At 48.1% G+C, this 23,471-nt stretch overlaps 1 protein-coding gene and 4 non-coding genes across 5 annotated transcripts; 4 read left to right on the plus strand and 1 right to left on the minus strand.

The window, feature by feature from the left end:
* The first annotated feature begins 1,118 nt into the window (after positions 1 to 1,118).
* Positions 1,119 to 1,200, plus strand: TRNAS-CGA. Its single transcript has one exon. It is a non-coding gene; the product is annotated as a tRNA-Ser (tRNA).
* An 11,008-nt stretch (positions 1,201 to 12,208) lies between these two features.
* LOC120305644 (transcription factor HES-2-like) lies at positions 12,209 to 17,049 on the plus strand. Its single transcript, XM_039337820.1, has 4 exons — positions 12,209 to 12,253; positions 12,416 to 12,511; positions 12,726 to 12,804; positions 16,595 to 17,049. The coding sequence occupies exons 1-4, from the start codon at positions 12,209 to 12,211 to the stop codon at positions 17,047 to 17,049; spliced, it is 675 nt and encodes a 224-aa protein (XP_039193754.1).
* A 4,370-nt stretch (positions 17,050 to 21,419) lies between these two features.
* TRNAG-GCC lies at positions 21,420 to 21,490 on the plus strand. Its single transcript has one exon. It is a non-coding gene; the product is annotated as a tRNA-Gly (tRNA).
* A 558-nt stretch (positions 21,491 to 22,048) lies between these two features.
* TRNAT-AGU lies at positions 22,049 to 22,122 on the minus strand. The gene has a single exon. It is a non-coding gene; the product is annotated as a tRNA-Thr (tRNA).
* Positions 22,123 to 22,995: 873 nt separating this feature from the next.
* TRNAA-CGC lies at positions 22,996 to 23,067 on the plus strand. The gene has a single exon. It is a non-coding gene; the product is annotated as a tRNA-Ala (tRNA).
* The last annotated feature ends 404 nt before the right edge of the window (positions 23,068 to 23,471 follow it).

The raw sequence follows: 23,471 nt of genomic DNA on the forward strand, positions 1-23,471 counted from the left end.
CCTGCCTTCGGGTGCTTTGGAGAATAGGTGGACCCCCCCTCTTTTGGGGGGGCAGCCCCCCAAATATTGGAAGGCTGCTATCATGTCCTCCCTCGTCCTTCTCTTCATTAAACTAGACATCTCCAATTCCAGCAATCGTTCCTTATATGTTTTAACCTCCAGTCTCCTGATCATCTTTGTTGCTCTTCTCTGCACTCTCTCTAGAGTCTTCAATATCTTTATTATCAGTTCACACAACCATCAAAGTCCCAGGTCTGGCTCAGCAAAACCTGAATCCTTGTTCACCTGATGCAGGAACGCTTAAGAAATAATCCCATGCTAAAGCCAAAATTAATCCAGAGAATAATCCACATTTTGCACGACTGAGGGGTGTGTGTGTGTCCAAGGGCTTCAGGCCCCAAATGACCCAATAGATGTATTTTAGTTCAGCGTTAACAAGCTGTGTGAATGCAGCCTCTCCCCCACCCCCGGTTAGATTTTTGCCTCTATTGTATTGATTAGACATCGCGGTTAATTTATATGCTAAAATTTAGCCCTCAAAATATATTGATTCCAAGCAAAGGAGTTTATCCACTCATATTGACCCTTGCTGGTCCATTGATTGATTTTATATTTTATTTTATTTTATTTTATTATTTTATTTTATTATTTTATTTTATTTTATTATTTTATTTTATTATTATATTATATTATATTATATTATATTATATTATATTATATTATATTATATTATATTATATTATATTATATTATATTATATTCCTATGCAGCATTAGGGCAGCATATATCGCTTCTTGTATCTGGAATGGAGTTGCGCACATGAAACTGGAATGATCCTAATAAAAGTCTCACCCTAAGAGGCTAGACCTCATTGAGGAGGCAAATGACCATCTGAGGCGCCTTCGCTTGAGATTGCGAAAGCGTGGGATCCTCTTCAACTTCTTTTGATATGGACAGGGGGGGGGACTTTGGGTGGGGGCGTCTTCCTGGCCTGCTAGCTTTCTACAGAGCATGCGTGTACAGGATTCGCACACGGAAGCCTGTCTAGACTGGGCAAAGAAAGGGAGACAAAGCTTGGAGAATGAATAGGGGGAGGTCCCAATTTTTTTTTTCAGACAGCTGTGATGGCCGAGTGGTTAAGGCGTTGGACTCGAAATCCAATAGGGTTTCCCTGCGCAGGTTCGAATCCTGCTCACAGCGCGGAGCATCCTCTGTTCTTCTGAGAAAGGGCCTCTTTGGGGGCTGCAGCTTTGCTTTTTCCTTCTTTCCTTTTTTTTCCTTTTTCCTTTATTTCCTCTGTCTTTTCTTTCCTTCCTTTTCTCTTTTCTTTTGTTTCCTTCCTCTCTTCTTTCTTGTCCTCTCTTTTTACTTTTTTCTTTCCTTTCTTTTCTTTCCTTTCATCTTTCTTTTTTCTATTTCTTTCTTTCCTTTCTTTTCTCTTTTCTTTTGCTTCCTTCCTCTTTTTCTTTTCCTCTGTTTTTTCCTATTTCTTTTTTCTTTCCTTTCATCTTTCTTTCTTTCTATTTCTTTCTTTCCTTTCTTTTCTCTTTTTCTTTTCTTTCCTTCCTCTCTTCTTTCTTTTCTCATTTTTTTCTTTTCTTCTTCTTCTTTCTTTCTTTTTTTCTTTCTTTCCCTCCCTCCCCATCCTTCCTCCCTCCCTCCCTTTTTCCCTGCCTCCTTTCCTCCAATCTTCTCATTCCCATCTCCTTCCTTCCTTCCTTCCTTCCTTCCTTCCTTCCTTCCTTCCTTCCTTCCTTATTCCTCCTTCCTTCCTTCCTTCCTTCCTTCCTTCCTTCCTTCCTTCCTTCCTTCTTCCTTCCTTCCTTCCTTCCTTCCTTCCTTCCTTCCTTCCTTCCTTCCTTCCTTCCTCCTTTTCTCGTACCAAAAGTTAAAGACAAAAGATCACCAAGCCAGGCACAGGAAGCCTCTGAAGTTGATTTAATTTTACGGAATGCTCTTGTCCTTCTTTGCCACCCAAATGAAACAACTTTGGGAAATCGCTTAAAAGACGGTCCTGCCAACCAAGTTGGAGACCTCAAGGAAGGGGTGAACTAGTGTGATGGCTTTATTGCCCTTAATAACTCTGCTACTTATGTGATTGGTAGGGTGTTTTGGGGTGTTTTTTTTTGCAGAATTTATTGTTAGTTTGTTATATAATTGCCTGTTCTTGTAAGCTGCCAGAGGACGGGCGGCTATAAAGTATGATATATAAATACATAACTAAATAAAAGCTGGGGATGTTTCAAATTTTTAAGAAGAGATTGGACAGCCATTTGTCCGAAATGGTGTAGGGTTTCCTGCCTGAGCAGGGGGTTGGACTAGATGACCTCCAAGGTCCCTTCCAACTTTATTATTATTATTACTATTATTATTACTATTACTATTACTATTTTTATTCATTTATTTATTTATTCTGAAACGGAATAGGGTTTCCTGCCTGAGCAGGGGGTTGGATTAGATGACCTCCAAGGTCCCTTCCAACTTTATTATTATTATTACTATTATTATTACTATTATTATTTTTATTTATTTATTTATTTATTCTGAAATGGAATAGGGTTTCCTGCCTGTGCAGGGGGTTGGACTAGATGACCTCCAAGGTCCCTTCCAACTTTATTATTATTACTATTACTGTTGTTGTTGTTGTTAGTGTGAAATGGTATAGGATTTCCTGCCTGAGCAGGGGGTTGGACTAGATGACCTCCAAGGTCCCTTCCAACTTTTATTTGTATTATTATTATTATTATTATTATTATTATTATTATTATCATCATCATCATCATCATCATCATCATTAGACTGCACATTCCTAAACATTAAACCGCCATTCAAACATATTCCAAGCAATGTTCACTTTTTTAGACCAGCAAATCCTATCCACCCTGATTTGGGAAAAGCACAGGTAGTTGTTCCAATGGGAAATGCACTCTGCACGTGTCTAGAGGCCCTCTTCCCTTTAGACTTTTGTGGGGGATTCTGGGACTGCTGCCTTTTCCTTTACTCCAGGGCCAAAAATATGGCTTCACACAGTACAGAGTAGTCCTCAGCAGTTCATTTAGTGACGGTTTCAAGTTACGACGTCCTTGGAAAAAGCAACCCGTTGACTGTCTGATCAAAATTTAGACGCCGGACTCAGACTTATGACGGTGGCTGCAGCGCTCTGGGGTCAGGCGATCCCCTTTTGCGACCTCCTGACGAGCAAAATCAACAGGGTGGGGAGACAGTTTCGTTTAACGACCACGTCGCTAACTTAAACCTGCAGCGATTCACTTAACAACGATGGCTAATAATAATAATAATAATAATAATAATAGCAACAATGGTGCATTGGAAGATCTGCAAAAAACCGGTGGGAATCATAAAATAGAGAAAGTCATAGAAAATGATAAAATTAAACTGCTCTGGGACTTCAGAATTCAAACAGACAAGCACCTGCAACATAACACCCCAGACTTAACAATTGTCGATAAGAAAGACAAAAAAGTCTGGAGAGTGGACGTGGCAGTGCCTGGAGATAGCAGAATAGAAGAGAAAGAACTGGAGAAGATCACAAAATACAAAGACCTACAAATAGAAATAGAAAGACTGTGGCAAAAGCAAGCAAGGGTAGTACCAATAGTCATAGGCTCCTTGGGTGCAATCCCAAAACAACTGGAGCACCACTTGAACACCATTGGCATTGACAAATTCGCTATTAGTCAATTGCAAAAGGCGGCCTTACTAGGAACTGCTTCCATCCTGCGACGATACCTGTAATACCATCAAACATCCACCTCTGCCTATCCCAGGTCCTGGGTAAGGACTCGATAGGTAGACAAAATGCCAAATCCAGTCTGAACATCTGGCTGACTGTGCGATGATCCATAATAATAATAATAATAATGTCACCAAATGGGGCTAAACTCACTTCACAAACGTCTGGCTTAGCCACAGAAATTTTGAGGTCGTAAGCCGAGGACCACCCCGTGCTGCAGAGAGCAGAGAAGCTGGTGAAAATGAACGCGCTCTGCACATGCTCTGAATCTCCGGGCTTTTCCAAGGCCTGTGGTAAGGAGCCAAGGGCCCCAGAGAGAAAAACTCTGGTGAAATTTCCCCCTTTTGAAATTGAAATGCGGTGGGCTGGGGGGGGGAGGGACCCAGAGCCCCCCCCATCCCAGATGCTCAAAGGGGCAAAACGGGAAGGTTTTTTTTTCCCTTGGGAAAATGTCGCCTTTTTCGCTCCCGTCCTCTTTTTATGTCCCAGTTGCAAAGGGAGCCTTTGATCCCTAGGATCTTCTTCGCACCCGGCACTCAAGCACAGATTGAGCAGGACCCCCCCCCCTGCTGTCCACGTGCCTAATGGGGGTCTCTGGAAGGGAGGGGAAGGAGAGACCCCTGCCCACCTTCTCTCTTTTTTTTTCTCTCTCTCATTCTCTCTTTCTTTTTCTCTCTCTCTTTCTCTCTCTCTCTCTCTCTCTCATTCTGTCTCTCACTCTCATTCTCTCTTTCTTTTTCTCTCTTTCTCTCTCACTGTTTCTCTCTCTTTCCCTCTCTCTTTCTTTCTATCTCACACACTTTCTCTCTTTTTTTTCTTTCTCCCTTTCTTTCCCTCTCTCTCTCTCTCCCTCCCTTTCTTTCTCCTTTTCTCCCTCCCTTTCGTTCTCCCTTTTTCTCTCTCTCCCTTTCTCTCTCTCTCTCTTTCTCTCATTCTGTCTCTCACTCACTCTCATTCTTTCTCTCTCACACACACTCTTTCACTCTCCCTCTCTCTTTCTTTCTTTCTCTCTCACACTCTTTTGCTTTCTCTCTCTCTCTTTCTCTTTCTCTCTTTCTCTCCCTCTCTCTCACTCTTTCTCTCTCTCTCCCTCCCCCCTCTCTTTTTCTCTCTCCCTCTATCTTTCTCTCATTCTCTCTCACTCTCATTCTCTCTTTCTTTCTCTCTCACACACACTTTCTCTTTCTTTCTTTTTCCTTTTCTCTCCCTCTCTCTCTCTTTCTCTCTCTCTCTCTCTCCCTCCCTCTCTCTTTCTCCCTCCCTTTCTTTCTCCCTTTTCTCTCTCTCTCCCTTTCTCTCTCACACTCTTTTGCTTTCGCTTTCTTTCTTTTTCTTTCTCCCTTTCTCTCTCTTTCTCTCTCACACTCTTTCTCTCTCTCATTTCAAAACTTCCTAAACAGGGAAGGGGGGGCTTGTTGGATGCCTGTTGTCTTTCCGCCTCCTGCCTCGCAGGCCGAAGTGCAACAGATGCAGCTTTTGTTGGCACAGAGTGACGGTGCGCAGAGAACTTTCTGCCTGGTGCCCCCCCCCCCGTTTCCCTTCCAAGCCTGATGAATGTCTGGGCAATTTTAGGGTCCAGCGATCTCCGACGGAGCCTGCTGGGTGGGACAGGGATGGCCGATCAGGGCTGGAGGCCGAAATCCGCCCTTGAATAGATCAAAAGTGGATTAAGGAGGGCGGGGGTCCTTCAAGGGGCGAATCGCCTTTCGCTGGCTTTTGTGGAATGATCCGATTAGCGCTAAATGAAAGAGTACGTCCCAGAGGGCCCTTGGGAGGGAGGGAGGGAGGGAGGGAGGGAGGGAGGGAGGGAAAGAAGGAAGAAGGAAATGAAGAAAGGTGGGAGGTAGGAAAGGAAGGAAGGAGGGAGAAGGGAAGGAAGAAGGGAAAAAGAAAGAAGGAAACGGAGAAAGATGGGAAGGAAAAAGGAAGGAAGGAAGGAAGGAAGGAAGGAAGGAAGGAAGGAAGGAAGGAAGGAAGGAAGGAAGGAAGGAAGGAGATGGGAATGAGAAGGAGGGAGGGAGGAAGGAAGGAAGAGAGGAAGGAAGGGAGGGAGGGAGGGAGGAAGGAAAGAAGGAAGGAAGGAAGGAAGGAAGGAAGGAAGGAAGGAAGGAAGGAAGGAAGGAAGGAAGGAAGGAAGGAAGAGAGGCAGGCTATGGGAATGAGGAGAGAGGAAGGGAGGGAGGGAGGAAGGAAGGCAGGAAGGAAGGAAGGAGATGGGAATGAGAAGGAGGGAGGGAGGGAGGAAGGCAGGCAGGCAGGAAGGAAGGCAGGAAAGAAGGAAGGAGGGAATGAGAAGGAGGGAGGAAGGAAGGAGGGAAGGAAGGAAGGAGATGAGAAGGAGAAAGAGAGGAAGGAAGAAGATAGGAATGAGATGATTGGAGAAAGGGAGGCAGGGAAAAAGGGAGGAAGGAAGGAAGGAGGAAAAGAAGGAAGGAGATGGGAATGAGAAGGAGGGAGGAAGGAAGGAAGGAAGGAGATGGGAAGGAGAAAATTGGAGAAAAGGAGGCAGGGAAAAAGGAAGGAAGGAAGGAAGGAAGGAAGGAAGGAAGGAAGGAAGGAAGGAAGGAAGGAAAGAAGGAAGGAAAGAAGACTAGAGAAAAGAAAGAGAGAGGGAGGCGCAAAAAGGCATAACGTTAGGAAACCAACGGTTTCTATGAACTTTGATTCCCGACTAGCTTAACCACCATCGCGATCCGCTTAACAACGGTGGCAAGAAACGTCGTAAGGCGGGGCAAAACCCGCTTCGCAACCGACTCGCTTAGCCAAGGCACACACTTGCAAAATCCTTTCCGCACCCTTTTTTGTCCTGCTGTCTGAATGTTCCGTGTGTGTGTGTGTGTGTGTGTGTGTGTGTGTGTGTGTGTGCGCGCGCGCGGGGGGGGGGAGGCATGGTAGGCTGTGGGGAGGGGGGGAACTTTACTTATTTATTTATTGGGCTGGGAAGGAGCAGGTGGGGTCAAAGGCGGCCTTCTTTCCCAGCCTGGGGTGTGTCCTTTCGCACTCCCCCCCCCTCCAGCTTGGGAAGGAGCGAAGGTGTGGGGTTGTGTGTTTTAACGCACAAACACCCTTCTTGGAGTTTACAGGCCGCTGGGAGACAAAATGGGGGTGGGGGTGGGTGGGGGGGCGCAGACAGATGTTCAACCCTGGGGGGGGGACAAAAGGCGGGATGTGCCAATGCAGAGGCCTCTGAAGGGCTGATCAGGCTGGGATTCCCACGGTAAAATTAGGGGTGCCTGGGGTGGGGTGGGGGGGAACTGGGGGGGGCTGGACCGAAGGAGGAGAAAGAAATCCAGCCCCCCCCCAGGAGAATCATATCCCCCCCTCCTCCCAGCAGAGAACTGGGGGAGGCTTTGCCCTGCGCTGTTGTGCCACGATTTCACTTTCAAGGGTAGACTATGCTGGAGGCGGGAGGCTCTACAAAAACGATCCTTGGATTAAACTTGGGACGGTAGTGGGGGTGGCGAGTTGGCATTCAATTATAGACCATCTCCTGAGAAGGAATACTCGACACTCCAGGGTTTTTCTGAATTGTGTGACACACACACACACACACACACACACACACAGAGAGAGAAATCCGTGTAGAACGGTGCGTTTGAAGAAGAGCTGTGGAAGTATCATCATAAACGATAAAGAAATTTAATACATGGATTATTCTCCAGGTGGGAAAATGGACATGGATTTGTTTAAGAAGAGCAGGATTAGGAGCAGAGCTCAGAAACCACTAAGCCAGTAAATGTTGGAAGAGGGAAGGAAGGAAGGAAGGAAGGAAGGAAGGAAGGAAGGAAGGAAGGAAGGAAGGAAGGAAGGAAGGAAGGAAGGAAGGAAGGAAAGAAGGCAGGAAGGAAGGAAGGAAGGAAAGAGAGAGGGAGGAATAGAAGGAAGGAAGGGAGGGAGGAAAGAGAAAGAAAGAAAAAGAAAGAAAGAAAGAAAGAAAGAGAAAGAAGGAAAGTGAAAGGGAGGAAAGAAGAGAGCGAGGAATATAAGGAAGGAAGGGAGGAAAGAGAAAGAAAGAAAGAAAGAAAGAAAGAAAGAAAGAAAGAAAGAAAGAAAGAAAGAAAGGAGGGAGGGAGGAAGGAAGGAAAGTGAAGGGTAGGAAAGAAGAGCAAGGGAGTGAAGGAAGGAAGAAGCAAATGAAGGAAGGAGCAAAGGAAGGGAGGGAGGGAAGGAAGGAAGCTGAAGGGAAGGAAGGAAGGAGCAGAGGAAGGGAAGGAAGGAGCAAAGGAAGGGAGGGAGGGAGGGAAGAAGGGAAGGGTAGGAAGAAAGGGAGAGGGCGGGAAGGAAGGAAGGAAGAAAAAAGGGAAGAAGGGAAGGGTAGGAAGGAAGGGAGAGAGGGAGTGAAGGAAGGAAGGAAAAAAGAAGGAAGAAAAAAGGGAAGAAGGGTAGGAAGGAAAGGAGAGGGAGTGAAGGAAGGAGCAAAGGAAGGAAGGGAGTGAAGGAAGGAAGGGAAGGAAGGAAGGAAGGAAGGAAGGAAGGAAGGACAGTGGGAAAGAAGGAAGAAGCAAAGGAAGGGAGGGAGGGAGGCAAGAAGGGAAGGGTAGGAAGAAAGGGAGAGGGAGGGAAGGAAGGAAAAAAGAAGGAAGGAAGAAAAAAGGGGAGAAGGGAAGGGTAGGAAGGAAGGAAGGGAGAGAGGGAGTGAATAAAGGAAGGAGCGAAGGGAAGGAGGGAGGGAGGAACCTCAAGGAAGACTCTCATGAAAGGCTGAGTAACCGTCTCCCCTTGGCCACCTCCTATTCATCGAGAGGAATTTCAGATACACTGCCTTGGAAGGGTGAGGCTCCACTCTGCAGTTTTAACCCCCCCCAAGGGAACAAGACCCCCTGCATTGACGCTGGCTGAGGAATTCTGGGAGTTGAAGTCCACCAGTCATCAAAGGGCCAAGTTGGGAGAGCCCTGCCATATAGAATCACAGAGTCGGAAGGGGACCTCGGAGGTCATCTAGTCCAACCCCAACCCCCCCCCGCTCAGGCAGGAGACCCTATACAGAATCACAGAGTCGGAAGGGGACCTCGGGGGTCATCTAGTCCAACCCCAACCCCTCCCCGCTCAGGCAGGAGACCCTATACAGAATCACAGAGTCAGAAGGGGACCTCGGGGGTCATCTAGTCCAACCCCCCCTGCTCAGGCAGGAGACCCTATATCCCATTCCAGACAAAAGGCTGCCCACTCTCTGTGACGGAGCCCCCACAACCTCTGCAGGCAACTTCCCTGTGGGATTGACAGCCTGATCTGCCTTTTTTCTCTCTCTCTCCCCTTCCCAACTGGACAGCCCAGGGCTGCCTGATTGATTGACAGAGGGCTGATTGATGGATGGATTGACTGACAGACGGACAGCTTCTGCAACTTCTCCTCCTCCTCCTCCAAGTTGTGGGAAAGTTCTCATCCTTTTTATTTGAAGCTGTTTCCCAACTTTTCCTGTGAGGTCATCCTGACACCTCCGTCTTTATGGCTGCAGGCTTCACTTTCCCACAATCATCTCTCTCTAACGAGGGACCCCCAATAAAAGGCAATAAAAGAGAGGGCTTTCTGGAAAAACACACAGACACACAGACACACACAGACACACACAGACACACAAACCCACACAAACCCACACAACTCCCTTCCAGCTCCCCAGCGCCTGTGCTCATTCAGATGCAAAAGTTCCTCCATTGTATTATGGAGCACAGGGAGTGTACCTGTGTGTGTATGTGTGTGTGTGCATGCGTGTGTGTGTGTGTGTGTTGTGTGTGTGTGTGTTGTGTGTGTGTGTGTGTGTGTGAGAGAGAGAGAGAGAGAAAGCATCTCCCCAATAAATATGGCCCCAAATCACCGTATCAGTCAAATGAGCAGTGTAGAAATTTAATACAACAAATACATTTTATTTTATTTTTATTTGAATCCCACCTGTTTTTACGAGTAGGTCAAGATAGCAGACGTATCTAACACACCTTCCTCCTCCTATTTACCCCCACAACATCAACCCTGCGAGGTGGGTTGGGCTGAGTGAGAGGGAGGGAGGGAGGGAGTGGCTCATGTTCACCCAGTTGACTTTCATGGCTAAAGCAGGACTAGAACTCACCGTTTCCTGGGGATTGGCCCAAAGTCACCCAGTTGACTTTCATGGCTAAGGCAGGACTAGAACTCACCGTCTCTTGGGGATTGGCCCAAAGTCACCCAGGTGACTTTCATGGCTAAGGCAGGACTAGAACTCACCGTCTCCTGGGGATTGGCCCAAAGTCACCCAGTTGACTTTCATGGCTAAGGCAGGACTAGAACTCACCGTCTCCTGGGGATTGGCCCAAAGTCACCCAGCTGACTTTCATGGCTAAAGCAGGACTAGAACTCACCGTCTCCTGGGGATTGGCCCAAAGTCACCCAGTTGACTTTCATGGCTAAGGCAGGACTAGAACTCACTGTCTCCTGGGGATTGGCCCAAAGTCACCCAGCTGACTTTCATGGCTAAGGCAGGACTAGAACTCACCGTCTCCTGGGGATTGGCCCAAAGTCACCCAGCTGACTTTCATGGCTAAAGCAGGACTAGAACTCACCGTCTCCTGGGGATTGGCCCAAAGTCACCCAGTTGACTTTCATGGCTAAGGCAGGACTAGAACTCACCGTCTCCTGGGGATTGGCCCAAAGTCACCCAGTTGACTTTCATGGCTAAGATGGAACTAGAAGTCACCATCTCCTGGTGATTGGCCCAAAGTCACCCAGGTGGTTTTCATGGCTAAAGTGGGACTAGAACTCAGCATCTCCTGGTGATGGGCCCAGAGTCACCCCAATTGGCTTCCATGTTTAAGTCAGAACTAGAACTCACCATCTCCTGGGGATGGGCTCAAAGTCACCCAGCCAGCTTTCTGGGCTAAGGCGGGACTAGAACTCACCGTCTCCTGGCGATTGGCCCAAACCCTGTCAAATAAGAACATCTGCCTATCCCAGGTCCTTAGACAGGAGTCCGGCAGAGGTGGACAAAACGGTCAAAACCAGCCTGAACATCTGGCTGGCTGGGTGTCCAGCCACACCATCATCAGCATCACCGTCATCATGACCCTGATAATTATCCCTCGCCTGTCAGGCACTTGTCAAAGATTTGACAGGCACTTGCACAAAACAGGGGAGATGGAAGCCCCGTCTCCAGCTGGGAACACCCAGGGGGATTTGGGGCAATTGCTCTTGCTCTTGCGGTGGGCATAAAATTACCGGAAGCCCCCCCCCCAAAAAACCCAGGGGTCTTCAAACCTGGCCCTTTGATGACTGGTGGACTTCAACTCCCAGAATTCCTCAGCCAGCGTGAGGGAACTAGGACCCTTTGATGACTTGTGGACTTCAACTCCCAGAATTCCTCAGCCAGCGTGCCTGGCTGAGGAATTCTGGGAGTTGAAGTCCACAAGGAGGGGTCTTCCAACTCGTGGACTTCAGCTCCCAGAATTCCTCAGCCAGACATTGGGAATTCTGGGAGTTGAAGTCCCCAAGGTTTTAAAGTGACTGAGGAATTCTGGGAGTTGAAGTCCACAAGGAAGGGTCTTCCAACTTGGCCCTTTCGTGACTCGTGGACTTCAACTCCCAGAATTCCTCAGCCAGCGTGCCTGGCTGAGGAATTCTGGGAGTTGAAGTCCTCCAGTCACCAAAGGGCCAAGTTGGAAGACCCCTGCGACTTAAAGAATGCTGGCTGGGGAATTCTGGGAGTTGAAATCCACCCACCTTAAAACATGCTGGCTGGGGACTTCTGGAAGCTGAGGTCCACCCAGCTTAAAGCAGGCTGGGGAATTCTGGAAGTTGAAGTCCACAAGAGTTGGAAATTCAACTGGTAGAGCAAGCCAGGCTGCTGGCATACAACAAACGGAGGGAGGGGACCGAGGCTGGGCCAAGGGTCCCTAGAGCTGTGAGGAAAGGGGGGGGGCTCTTCCTTGAGTGTAGGGAAAGTCAAGCCAAGAGTTGGCAATTCAACAGGTAGAGAGCTGCCTTGCGACCCGCCACCAAATCCATAAGGCCTGAAGGATGTTGTCATGCAACAAATGGAGGAGGGGGCGAGGCTGGGCAGCCCTATGGACTCTGTGTGTGTGTGTGTGTGTGTGTGTGTGTGTGTGTGTGTGCGCGTGCGCGCACGCGCGTGTGTCTTCCTCACGTGCAGGGAAAGTCAAGCCAAGAGTTGGCCATTCAACAGGTAGAGAGAGCTGCCTTGCAACCACAAACCCATCTGGGCTGCTGCCATGCAACAAATGGAGGAGGGGGCGAGGCTGGGTCAGGGGTCCGGGCGGAAGGTGGGGAGGGGGGGAAAGGGGGCGAGGGGTGGGGTCTTCCCGCTTGCCCGTGCGCCTGCCACGCGCCGGCTCTCTCCCGGGCCAGCCCAGGAGGGAGAGGAAAGGCGGGGCCGGTGGGGGGGGGGCTTATAAAAGGGTCCTCCGCCAGCGACCCCCGCGCAGATCCCTCTCCGGCTCGCTCCAGGTGCGGTGGGGTGGGGGCGTGAAGATGATGAAGGTGGGGGATCCCAAGTGGGAAGGCAAGGAGGAGAAGAAGGTAGGGTGGGGGACCCCCACGCGCGCGCGCGCCTGGGAAGGGCGGGCGAGGCCGGGGGGAAAGGTCGGGAGACCCCCCCCCTCCCCAGACTCACCCAGCGCCCTCCGGGACCCCCGACCCGACTTTCTCTCTCTCTCTCTCTGCCTCCCCCCCCCCCCGCAGCTGCTGAAGCCCCTGATGGAGAAGCGGCGGCGGGAGCGCATGAACCGCAGCCTGGCCCGCCTGCGGCTCCTGCTGCTGGAGGCCACGCGCGACGAGGTGAGACACCCCCCCCCCACAGCCGCTCCACGCCACTCCGCTCCCCCGGCCCCGCGTGGGGAGGGCGATGCTGCGGAAAGTTTGGTTTCATGCCCCGCTTCCTTCCCCCCTCCCATCTCCCTTTCTCTGTCTCTCTTGCTCTGTCCCCCCCCCCACGTTCCCCCCCCCACCTTCCCCTCTGCGCTCGTCTGGGGCTCTCGCTCTTTCTCCGCAGAGGCTCCGGAACCCCAAAATGGAAAAAGCGGAGATTCTGCAAAAGACGGTGGAATTCCTCAAGACGCAGCCGCTTCCAGGTATCTCTCCTTCCTTCCTTCCTTCCTTCCTTCCTTCCTTCCTTCCTTCCTTCCTTCCTTCCTTCCTTCCTTCCTTCCTTCCTTCCTTCCCGTCTTTCTCCGTTTCCTTCTTTCCTTCCTTCCTTCCCGTCTTTCTCCATTCCCTCTTTCCTTCCTTCCCTTCTTTCTCCGTTCCCTTCTTTCTTCCTTCCTTCCTTCCCATCTTTCTCCGTTCCCTTCTTTCTTCCTTCCTTCCTTCCTTCCCATCTTTCTCCGTTCCCTTCTTTCTTCTTTCCTTCCTTCCCATCTTTTTTGTTCCCTTCTTCCTTCCTTCCCGTCTTTCTCCGTTCCCTTCTTCCTTCCTTCCTTCCTTCCTTCCATCCTTCCTTCCTTCCTTTCCATCTTTCTCCGTTCCCTTCTTTCCTTCCTTCCTTCCCGTCTTTCTCCATTCCCTCTTTCCTTCCTTCCCTTCTTTCTCTGTTCCCTCCTTCCTTCCCATCTTTCTCCGTTCCCTTCTTCTTTCCTTCCTTCCCATCTTTCTCTGTTCCTTTCTTTCTTCCTTCCTTCCCATCTTTCTCCGTTCCCTTCTTTCTTCTTTCCTTCCTTCCCATCTTTCTCTGTTCCTTTCTTTCTTCCTTCCTTCCTTCCCATCTTTCTCCGTTCCCTTCTTTCTTCTTTCCTTCCTTCCCATCTTTCTTTGTTCCCTTCTTCCTTCCTTCCTTCCTTCCTTCCTTCCTTTCCATCTTTCTCCGTTCCCTTCTTTCTTCTTTCCTTCTTTCTTCCTTTCTCCGTTTCCTTCTTTCTTCTTCCCTTCTTTCTCCTTCCTTCCTGTTCTATCTCCCACCTTTCTTTGTTTCCTTCTTCCTTTCCCTTCCTCCTTCTCGCCCTCTCCTTCCTCAGCTTCTTTCTTCTCCTTCCTTCCTTCCTTCCCTCCCTCCCTCCTGTCTTTCTTCCTTTCCTTCTTCCTCTCCCTTCTTCCTTCCCTCCATCTCCTCTTTCTTACCTTTTTCTCCCTTCTTCTCCCTCCCATCTTTCCTTCTTTCTTCTTCTGTCTTTCTCTTCTTCCTCCCTTCTCCCTCCCTCCCATCTTTCTTTTTCCTTCTTTCTTGCCTTCTTTCTCTTCCCTTCCTTCTCTGCCTCCCATCTTTCTTCATTTCCTTCTTTTTTCTTTCTTTCCCACCCTCCTGCCCTCCCTCTCATCCCTCTTACCTTCGGTTTGTTTCCTTCTTCCTTCCCTCCCTCCCTCCCTCCCTCCCTCCCTCCCTCCCATCTTTCTTCCTTTCTTTCTTCCTCTCCCTTCTTCCTTCCCTCCGTCTCCTCTTTCTTACCTTTTTCTCCTTCCCTTCTTCCTTCTCCCCCTCCCATCTTTCCTTCTTTCTCTCTCTATCTTTCACTTCTTCCTCTCTCCTCCCTCCCTTCTTTCTTCCTTTCTTTCTCTCCCTCCTTCCTTCCTTCTCTCTCTCATGTCTTTCCTTCCTTCCTTCCTCCCTCCTTCCCTCCTTCTTCACATTCCATCTTATTTTTCCCCTTTCCTCCTCTCTTCTCTCTCCTTCCTTCCTTCCCTCCCTCTCATCTTTTTTCCTTTCTGACTTTCCTTCTTTCTCTGAGCCCTCTTATCTTTTGCTTCTTTCCTTCCTCAAATGGAAAGAGGAAAGAACGCTGCAACAGCTGTCCAGCTTTTCAGAGAGAAAAAACACCTCCCCTTGCAGAGGGTTTCAAGCCCCAAAACTCTGCCCAGATGTTTATTCCTGGGGGGCGGGCACCCCCAGACTGTCCCCGTTCCTTATCGGGGTTATGGAGAGGGCTTCCTTCTGCACTTTATTGTGACATGGGGGGGGGGTGTACAAATCTGATGCATTCGTAAATGGATTTGATTGATCATTTTCTAGAGAAATTTGACGTCCCTTCCCTCCCTTTCGCGAGATTTGACGAGCTGAAAGTTAGACCCCCAAAAAAGGGGTGGTGGTGGTGGCAAAGCAAAGTTTATCTCCAGCTGGGAAATGAATAAAATCGGGCGTCAATCAAAAGTTCACCCTCTGGCGCTGGAGGGTCCCTTGAAGATGGGTGGACTTCAACTCCCAGAATGCCCCAGCCCGTGTTGAATTCTGGGAATCCTCGGGTCTTAAAGGGGCCAACGTTGAAAAACACGTAGACAAATATATACAATATATATATATATATATATATATATATATATATATATATATATATATATATATATGTATATCTATGTGAATATCTAGGCCAGGGGTCTTCAAACGTGGCCCTTTGATGACTTGTGGACTTCAACTCCCAGAATTCCCCAGCCTGTGTTGAATTCTGGGACTCCACCTGTCTTAAAGGGGCCAATGCTGAAAAACACGTAGGTAAATATATATCTATATATATGTGTGAATGTCTAGGCCAGGGGTCTTCAAACGTGGCCCTTTGAGGACTTGTGGACTTCAACTCAGCCAGGCGGAGGAATTCTGGGAGTTGAAGTCCACAAGTCCTCAAAGGGCCACGTTTGAAGACCCCTGGCCTAGGATTCAAACCCAGCACACGTTGGGGAAGGCAGCCCCTCGCTATTCAGCTCTATTGTTCTGATTCCCTCTGCAGTAAATTTCCTTCCTCTCTTCCACTTCTGTTCCCCCCCCTTCAAATGCCACCTCAACCGTTTGACATTATGGGGTAAGTGCAACTAGATCTGTGGGGTGTGTGTAAGTGGGTCCTGCTGGGGGGGGGTTTGGGGGGATTGTGGCTGGTGACTTGGGTCTCTGAGAAATCAACCTATGTTTCTCCTAGCAAGATGGTGGCTTGGCTTGTTGGGGCAGCCGTCACAAGCAGAGAGAGGAGGGGGGTGACTGTGATGAGCCCTGATATAAAAGTTGCCCTTTGTGTGTTTCCAAATTGCCAATGTGATTCTTCAATGGATCTTTCTTTCTTTCTTTCTTTCTTTCTTTCTTTCTTTCTTTCTTTCTTTCTTTCTTTCTTTCTCTCCTTTCTTCCTCCTTCCTCTTTCCTTCTATCTTCCTCCCATCCATCCATCCATTTCTCTTTTTTCATTATCTCTTCCTTCTTTCCTTTTATTTGCCTTTCTTCCTTCTCATCCCATCTTCCTTCCTTCCTTCCTACCTTCCTTCCATCTCCCTTTTCTGTCCCTCATCCTTCTTTCCTTCTACTTCCATCCATCCATTCTTCTCAATCCCATCTCCCTTTTCTTCTCTCTTCTTTTACTTCCTTTTTCCTTCTTTCCTCCCTTCTCATCCCCATCTCCCTCCCTCCTTCCCTCTTCCTTCCTTCCTCCCTTCTCTGCATTCTCATTACCTTCCTTCCTTCCCTTCCTTCCTTCTTTCCTTCCTTCCTTCTCTACCTACTTCCTTCTCATTTCCTTCCATCCTTCCTTTCTTCTCTGCCTACTTCATTCTCATTACCTTCCTTCCTTCCTTCCTTCCTTCCTTCCTTCCTTCCTTCCTTCCTTCCTTCCTTCCTTCTCTACCTACTTCCTTCTCATTTTCTTCCTTCCTTCTTTCCTTCCTTTCTTTCTTCTCTGCCTACTTCATTCTCATTTCTTTCCTTCCTTCCTTCCTTCCTTCCTTCCTTCCTTCCTTCCTTCCTTCCTTCCTTCCTTCCTTCTCTGCATTCCCATTACCTTCCCTTCCTTCCTTCCTTCCTTCCTTCCCTTTCTTTCTCCTTCCTTCCTTCTTTCTTTCTTTCTCTTTCTCTTTCTCTTTCTCTTCTCTTCTCTTCTCTTCTCTTTTCTTCTCTTCTCTTCTTCTCTCTCTCTCTCCTTCCTTCTTTCCTTCCTTCCCTTCTTCCTTCCTTCCTTCAGAAGGAGCCTCCAAGGAAGACGCTCTCCTGGAAAGCTACCGCAGTGGCCATCGCCAATGCCTTGCTCAAGCCAGCCGCTTCCTCCAGGCCAGCCCGGGCCTGTGTCCTGGCCAGAAAGCCTTTTGCGTGGACCGCATCTGTCACCGCATGGAGCAACTCACTCCCAGGCCCCAGCTGGAGCTCCCCTGCACCTCTCTAGCACCCTCCAACCCCAGATACGAAGCCCGGCCGTGCTACGGCCCCAGCGTCTTTGGCGGGTGCAGCCCACCCCTGGGGGGACCGTCGTACGCCTGGCCTCCACCGCCCACCCCTGGCCTGTCCGGCTCAGGACTGCAGCCTTGCTTGCCCAGCCTCGCCCTACCGAGGGGGACGGAGGGCTGCAGCAGAGCCCCACAGAGCAGACTCTCGGAGCGATGGGGACCCCCAGGACTTGGAGTGTGGAGACCCTGGCCCTAAAAGCAATCTATTTGCATCTTCCGTGGCACCGGAGGACCAATCGTGTTGCCAAAGACTCAAGATTCCTCTCTGGGATGGTGGTGGCGGCAGGTTTTTGTTGTGTTGTGTTGTGTTGCATGTGCGCGGGTGAGAGCGTGTGTGTGAGAACTGCTGCTGTTGGTTTTTTTTTGTGTGTGTGTCTTTTCCTGCATCCCTTGGCACAAGGACTCTTTTGGAATTTGTCTTCCTTTGGGTATTTTTTCTCTCTCCCTGGCCTAACCGACAGAAATTGTGCAGACAAATGGTAAACCCACAAAGGGTGTGTGATTGGGGGGGGGGTGTTGGGGGGTGGAAGAGCCGTCCCCAAAGTGCTTTTTTTCCCCTTCGTTTTTCTCCGAAGACCTTTCGCTTCTCCTTCCAAGAGGTTTCTTCAGCTCCGACTGGGATGGTGGGGAAATGGAAGGATTTATACTCCTTGCAGACAGCCTGCCCAGGTGACCCTGGGGGACACAGGTAAATTTACCTCGAGGTGATCTCTAGGGCAGTGCTTCTCAACCTGTGGGTCGGGACCCCATTTGGGGTCGGACGACCATTTCACGGGGGTCGCCAAGCAACGCAGTCCGCCATTTTTTCCCCCCTTTTCCTTAGCTGTGCTACTCCCTTTTCTTCTATTGGCTTTTGAAAGCCAATAGAAGAGACTCTCTTGAATAGAGTCTAATTCTATTGGCTTTCCAAAGCCAATAGGAATTGCCCAGGCTGTCTCTGCCCTGCTGAGCCCGCCAAAAGTCCCAGTCTGCAAACGATGCTGCATCAGTTGAGTAGTCTTCGACTTACGACCGGTTGAGTAGTCCTCGACTTACGACCGGTTGGGGGTCGCAGCATTAAAAAGGTTGAGAACCACTGCTCTAGGGCTCTGTAAAAAGGAGGCCAAGGACTGGCTGTCTGCAAAGAATATAAAAGGGAAGGTTGCATTCATTATTTTTTTCTCTCTCTCACTCTCTTTAAAGAACCCCCCCCCCCCTTTGCAATTTGCTTCTGAGTCGTTTTTGGATTTGAAATAAAAAAACCTGGCTTGGCCCAGATGGAAACACGAAGTGTGCAGAAGAGTGATCTCATTTATTGCGTGTGTATCGCAGAGTGTGTTTGTGTCTAAACATCCCCCCCCCTCAACTTCAGAGTGAGTCACCCTGAAGAACGCAGATGTTCTTGGCCAGGTGCCAAACAGCGGCAATTGCTCTCTCCATATCACACGTACAAAGCCCTTTCATCCAGATGTGATTAAGGAGCGGGGGTGGGGGGGTGGGGGGTCTGTAAATGGGGGTGTGGGAAGGGTAGGGGCTGATGCTTTGCAGGACAAACTGGAGGACAGGGGTCTGGGAAGATTAAATAAGGAGGGTGGCTGTTTTTGTTAACCAGGGTGACAAATTTAGAATTTTGCAGGGCAGATAACGAAAGAAGGAGAACATTTTTAAAACCTTAGTACGGCCATTGCATCCAGTTTGGGTCACCACATTACAAAAAAAAAGTGCTGAGACTCTAGAAAGAATGCAGAGAAGAGCAACAAAGATGATTAGGGGACTGGAGGCTAAAACACATAAGGAACGGTTGCTAGAATTGGGTATGTCTAGTTTAATGAAGAGAAGGATGAGGGGGGACATGATAGCCGTGTTCCAATATCTCAGGGGCTGCCCCAAAGAAGAGGGAGTCAAGCCATTCTCCAAAGGGCCTGAAGGCAGGACGAGAAGCAACGGGTAGAAACTAATCAAGGAGAGAAGCAACCTAGAACTAAGGAGAAACTTCCTGACAGTTAGAACAATTAATCAGTAGAACAACCTGCCTCCAGAAGCTATGAATGCTCCAAAACTGGAAGTTTTTAAGAGGAGACTGGATGGCCATTTGTCTGAAATGGTCTAGGGTTTCCTGCCTGAGCAGGGGGTTGGACTAGATGATCTCCAAGGTCCCTTCCAGCTTTGTGATTCTGTTTAAATTCCGACGAAGCCAGGATGATCTCAGTTAAGCAGTTCCCTTGAGCCAAGTGAGGACCCTCTGGCCAGGGCTGCGACTCCCAAAATGCCCAGCCAAGGGAGAATGATGGGAGTGGTAGTCATTGCACATCTGGAAGGAATGGAGCCCCGGTGTGGGGGGGTGTCTGCTTCTCCTCTGGCGTTGCAGCCATGGGCCGCCTTTGATCTGGGCGCCTCTGAAGCCTCCGAAAAGGGCACTTAGTAATCAAGGACAGAAGCAATTTAGAATTAAGGAGAAATCTCCTAACAATGAGAACATTGAATCAGTGGAACCGCTTGCCACCAGAAGTTGTCCCAAAAGATTGGGACAACCACTTGTCTGAAATGTTATAGGGGCAGGGGTCTTCAAACGTGGCCCTTTTATGACTTGTGGACTTCAATTCCCAGAATTCCTCAGCCTTTGCTTGAGCAGGGGGTTGGACTAGAAGACCCCCCCCCCCAAGATCGCTTCCAACTCAGTCATTCTGTTACTTAGAGAGACACTGGGATTTTAGTAAAGCTTTCAAAAGATTTATTAAGAAATTGCCTATTAAGGAGGAAAGGACCCCAATCAGCTGGCTGAGCCTTAATGGTGGGGAAGGCTCATGCTCTGGAATGTCCTGGAGGAATCTTTGGAATCCTCACCTCTCTTCTGGGATAACTAGTAAAGGGGGGGGGGGGGAATGCATTAACATTCATTGAAGAGAAAGGGATTAAAAGAGAGTAAGCAAGGAAACCCTGGGGAATAGAAGAGATTGGACAGCCCTTTGTCTGAAATGGCATAGCAACTCCTGCTTGAGTAGGGGGTTGGACTAGATGACCTCCAAGGACCCTTCCATCTGTTATTCTGTTATCCTTCCTTCCTTTCCTTCCTTCCTTCCTTCCTTCCTTCCTTCCTTCCTTCCTTCCTTCCTTCCTCCCTCCCTCCCTCCCTCCCTCCAACACTGGAAGTTTTTAAGAAGAGACTGGACAGCCATTTGTCTGAAATGGTACTATAGGGTTTTCTGCATGAGCCGGGGGTTGGACTAGATGACCTCCAAGGTCCCTTCCAAATTTTATTCTGTTATCCTTCCTTCCTTCCTTCCTTCCTTCCTTCCTTCCTTCCTTCCTTCCTTCCTTCCTTCCTTCCTTCCTTCCTTCCTTCCTTCCTCCCTTCCTTCTCCAACACTGGAAATTTTTAAGAAGAGACTGGACAGCCATTTGTCTGAAATGGGATAGGGTTTCCTGCCTGAGCAGGGGGTTGGACTAGAAGACCTCCAAGGTCCCTTCCAATTTGGTTATTCTGCATACACATGTCTTGGTGCCATGTTCTTTAGGGTACAAAACAGGTTAAATGGATTAGGATCTTGTCAATTTCAGATAGCGGCCTAAGCTGGCCCCGGGTGCTAATGAGCTAATCCAGATAGCAGAGATTTGTTCACGTGCCCTTATCACAAGCAACTTGTCTCTTCTGCAAATGAGGGAATTTGGGGAAGGGGGGGGGGTGAAAGAAAGAAAGAAAGAAAATTGAATTGAATTGAATGCTTGTTTTGGCCAAGTTGTGATTAGACACACAATTTGTCTCGGATGCAGATGCTCATCAGGGTCCATACAAAGCAACCGAACGATGACAACCATCACCACCATCCTACCAATAAGAATAGTATTAATAATGCAAAAAATGATAGAGTAGAAATAATAGAGGAGAATAAATATGGAAAGGTCAAAAGTGAAAATATGTGTATAATATTGTATAATAATAATAATATGAATTATTCTTAGTAAGAAGTAGAATATGAAGGAAGAAAAAATGTAAATAAGAAACAACGGGGCAATAAGGACAAATATTCTAAAGAAGAATAAGGGGGGGAAATGTAAATAATAGAAGATGACCGTTATGTAATTGCTGTTAAAAAAAAGGGGAGAGGAGTATATACTGTGTGTGTATGTGTGTTATGTTTTGCTTTGTTTTGTTTTGTTGGTTAAAAATACAACTAAAAAAAAAAAGAAGAAGAATATTAATAATGCAAAAAAGCAAAAAAAAAATACAAGTGAAGGCATGAGGCATAGAACAGCAGGGAAAAAAAATATTAGATAAAAATGAGATTGAAAAAAAAAAATGGGGGAAAAAAGGTCACTTTTTTTCCAGTGCAGTTTTGTAACTTTGAACGGTCACTAAATGAAATGCTGTAAATCAAAAATTACTTGGAAATGGGTGAGCAATTCCGAATGTTGTGTGTATAAATTTATTTTATTCTTTATCTGAAGTATTTTTTATGATGTAATGAAAAATTTGAAAATAAAAAATTTTGCAATTAAAAAAAAAAATTACTTGCACTGGACTGTACTCTTCCCTCCCCCATTGAATGGAGTTTACAAACATGGAAAAAAAACCAGGCAAAGAAGCAAGCATTGGTGGTTCAGTGGTAGAATTCTCGCCTGCCACGCGGGAGGCCCGGGTTCGATTCCCGGCCAATGCAACTTTTGATTTTTTTTTCTTTTTTTGCCCATAAAATAACATTTTCCTAAAAGATCTCCTTTTGCTCACCTTTCTTGCAACCCATCTTCTCCAAACCCGCCTTCCCGTGTCCGTTTCCCACGTTGCAGCCGATTCTTGACCCGCATCCCTGTTTTTTTTTTTTAGCACAAGAAGGGCAACTTTGCGATTGGAGCACGTGAGAAAAGCCTTGCACGGGTTGCATCCGCGTCGGGGGAGGAAGTGGGGGGGGGGGGAAAGAAAAGCCTGCGCTGCTCTCGAATTGCAAAAAAGAGACTTGCTGGAATTTAAAATAATAATAATAATAATAATAATAGTAATAGTAATAATAATAATAATAGTAATAGTAATAATAGTAATAATAATAATAATAATAATAATAATAATAATAATAATAGTAATGCAAAAAGGATGCATTTTTTGGGGGGGGAAATGGGACGGTAGCTCTTTGCAACCGTCGGCGGGCGTTTTTGCAAAAACGGGGGTTCGTGGGGGGAGTTTGAGGAAGAAAAAGGGGAAAAAGAAAAAAGAAAAAAAAAAAAGGCACCGCTGGGATTCGAACCCAGGATCTCCTGTTTACTAGACAGGCGCTTTAACCAACTAAGCCACGGCGCCGCTTGGCCACCGCTCCCCTTTTTCCTGATCTCAGTATGTAAAGATAGAATTATCCTAAATCCACTCTTTTTTAAATTTGGTCTTTTTTTTTTTTTAAAGTGATCCCCAGTTTTGCAACGTGGCGCCCGCAGCAACGATCGAGAAAAACCTCAGGAGGGAAAACGAGGTCAAAACGTTCAAAAAAAAAAAGTGAAAAGTTTTTTTTTTTTCTAGTTCAGCGCTTTGCACATGCTCCCGCAGCCTTTGCTCCTGTCGTGCAGAGGGCTGGGGGGGGGTTGTCTTGGGCTGCCCTCTGTACGTGCTCAAGAATGGCCTTGCAAGGAGGCCATTCAGAGCAGGGGTCTTCCGACTTGGCCCTTTGATGACTTGTGGACTTCAACTCCCAGAATTCCTCAGCCAGGCACGCCGGCTGAGGAATTCTGGGAGTTGAAGTCCATGAATCATCAAAGGGTCCTAGTTCCCTCACGCCGGCTGAGGAATTCTGGGAATTGATGTCCACAAGTCATCAAAGGGTCCTAGTTCCCTCACGTTGGCTGAGGAATTCTGGGAGTTGAAATCCACAAGCAGGGGTCTTCAAACTTGGCCCTTTGATGACTTGTGGACTTCAACTCCCAGCATTCCTCAGATAGCATGCCTGACTGAGGAATTCTGGGAGTTGAAGTCCGCAAGTCATCAAAGGGCCAAGTTGGAAGACCCCTGCTTGGCCCTTTGATGACTTGCGGACTTCAACTCCCATAATTCCTCAGGCAGGCACGTTGGCTGAGGAATTCTGGGAGTTGAAGCCCACAAGTCATAAAAAGACCAAATTTCAAGACACCATAATTCAGATCAAAGGCACATCAATAGCAAAGCAAGCAAATGGCAGGCCGGGCAGGGGATGTAGCTCAGTGGTAGAGCGCATGCTTCGCATGTATGAGGCCCCGGGTTCAATCCCCGGCATCTCCACTTCTTTTTCTTTTTTTGGCTTTTTGCACCTGTTTCCCGTGGCTCCCGAGAGAAAAAATCCCGAAGCTGACATTGTTTGGGGAAAGAAAAAAAAAATCCCATTTTTTTTTTCTCCCGGTTCCTGCCTTTCTCCAAGCACAAGTTGCAAAGATGGAGGGGAGGCAGCGCCCCCAAGTGGCGATGGAGGGGGAACTACAGGCTCTTCCGCAAGGAAATTTCGCTCTTTCACACGGGCGCGGATGGGGGTTGTAGTCTTAAATATCTGGAGGGTCCCTGCTTGGGGAGCGTTGCAATCTCTGTCTCCTGTTTATTCAGAATCAGAATAGAGCTGGAAGGGGCCTTGGAGGTCTTCTAGTCCAGCCCCCTGCTCAAGCAGGAGACCCTAGGCCATTCCAGACAAGTGG

This window comes from Crotalus tigris, unplaced genomic scaffold, assembly GCF_016545835.1.
Source record: "Crotalus tigris isolate CLP2741 ecotype Arizona unplaced genomic scaffold, ASM1654583v1 scf7180000017690.20705106771:4171800, whole genome shotgun sequence".
Classification (NCBI taxonomy): Eukaryota; Metazoa; Chordata; class Lepidosauria; order Squamata; family Viperidae; genus Crotalus; species Crotalus tigris.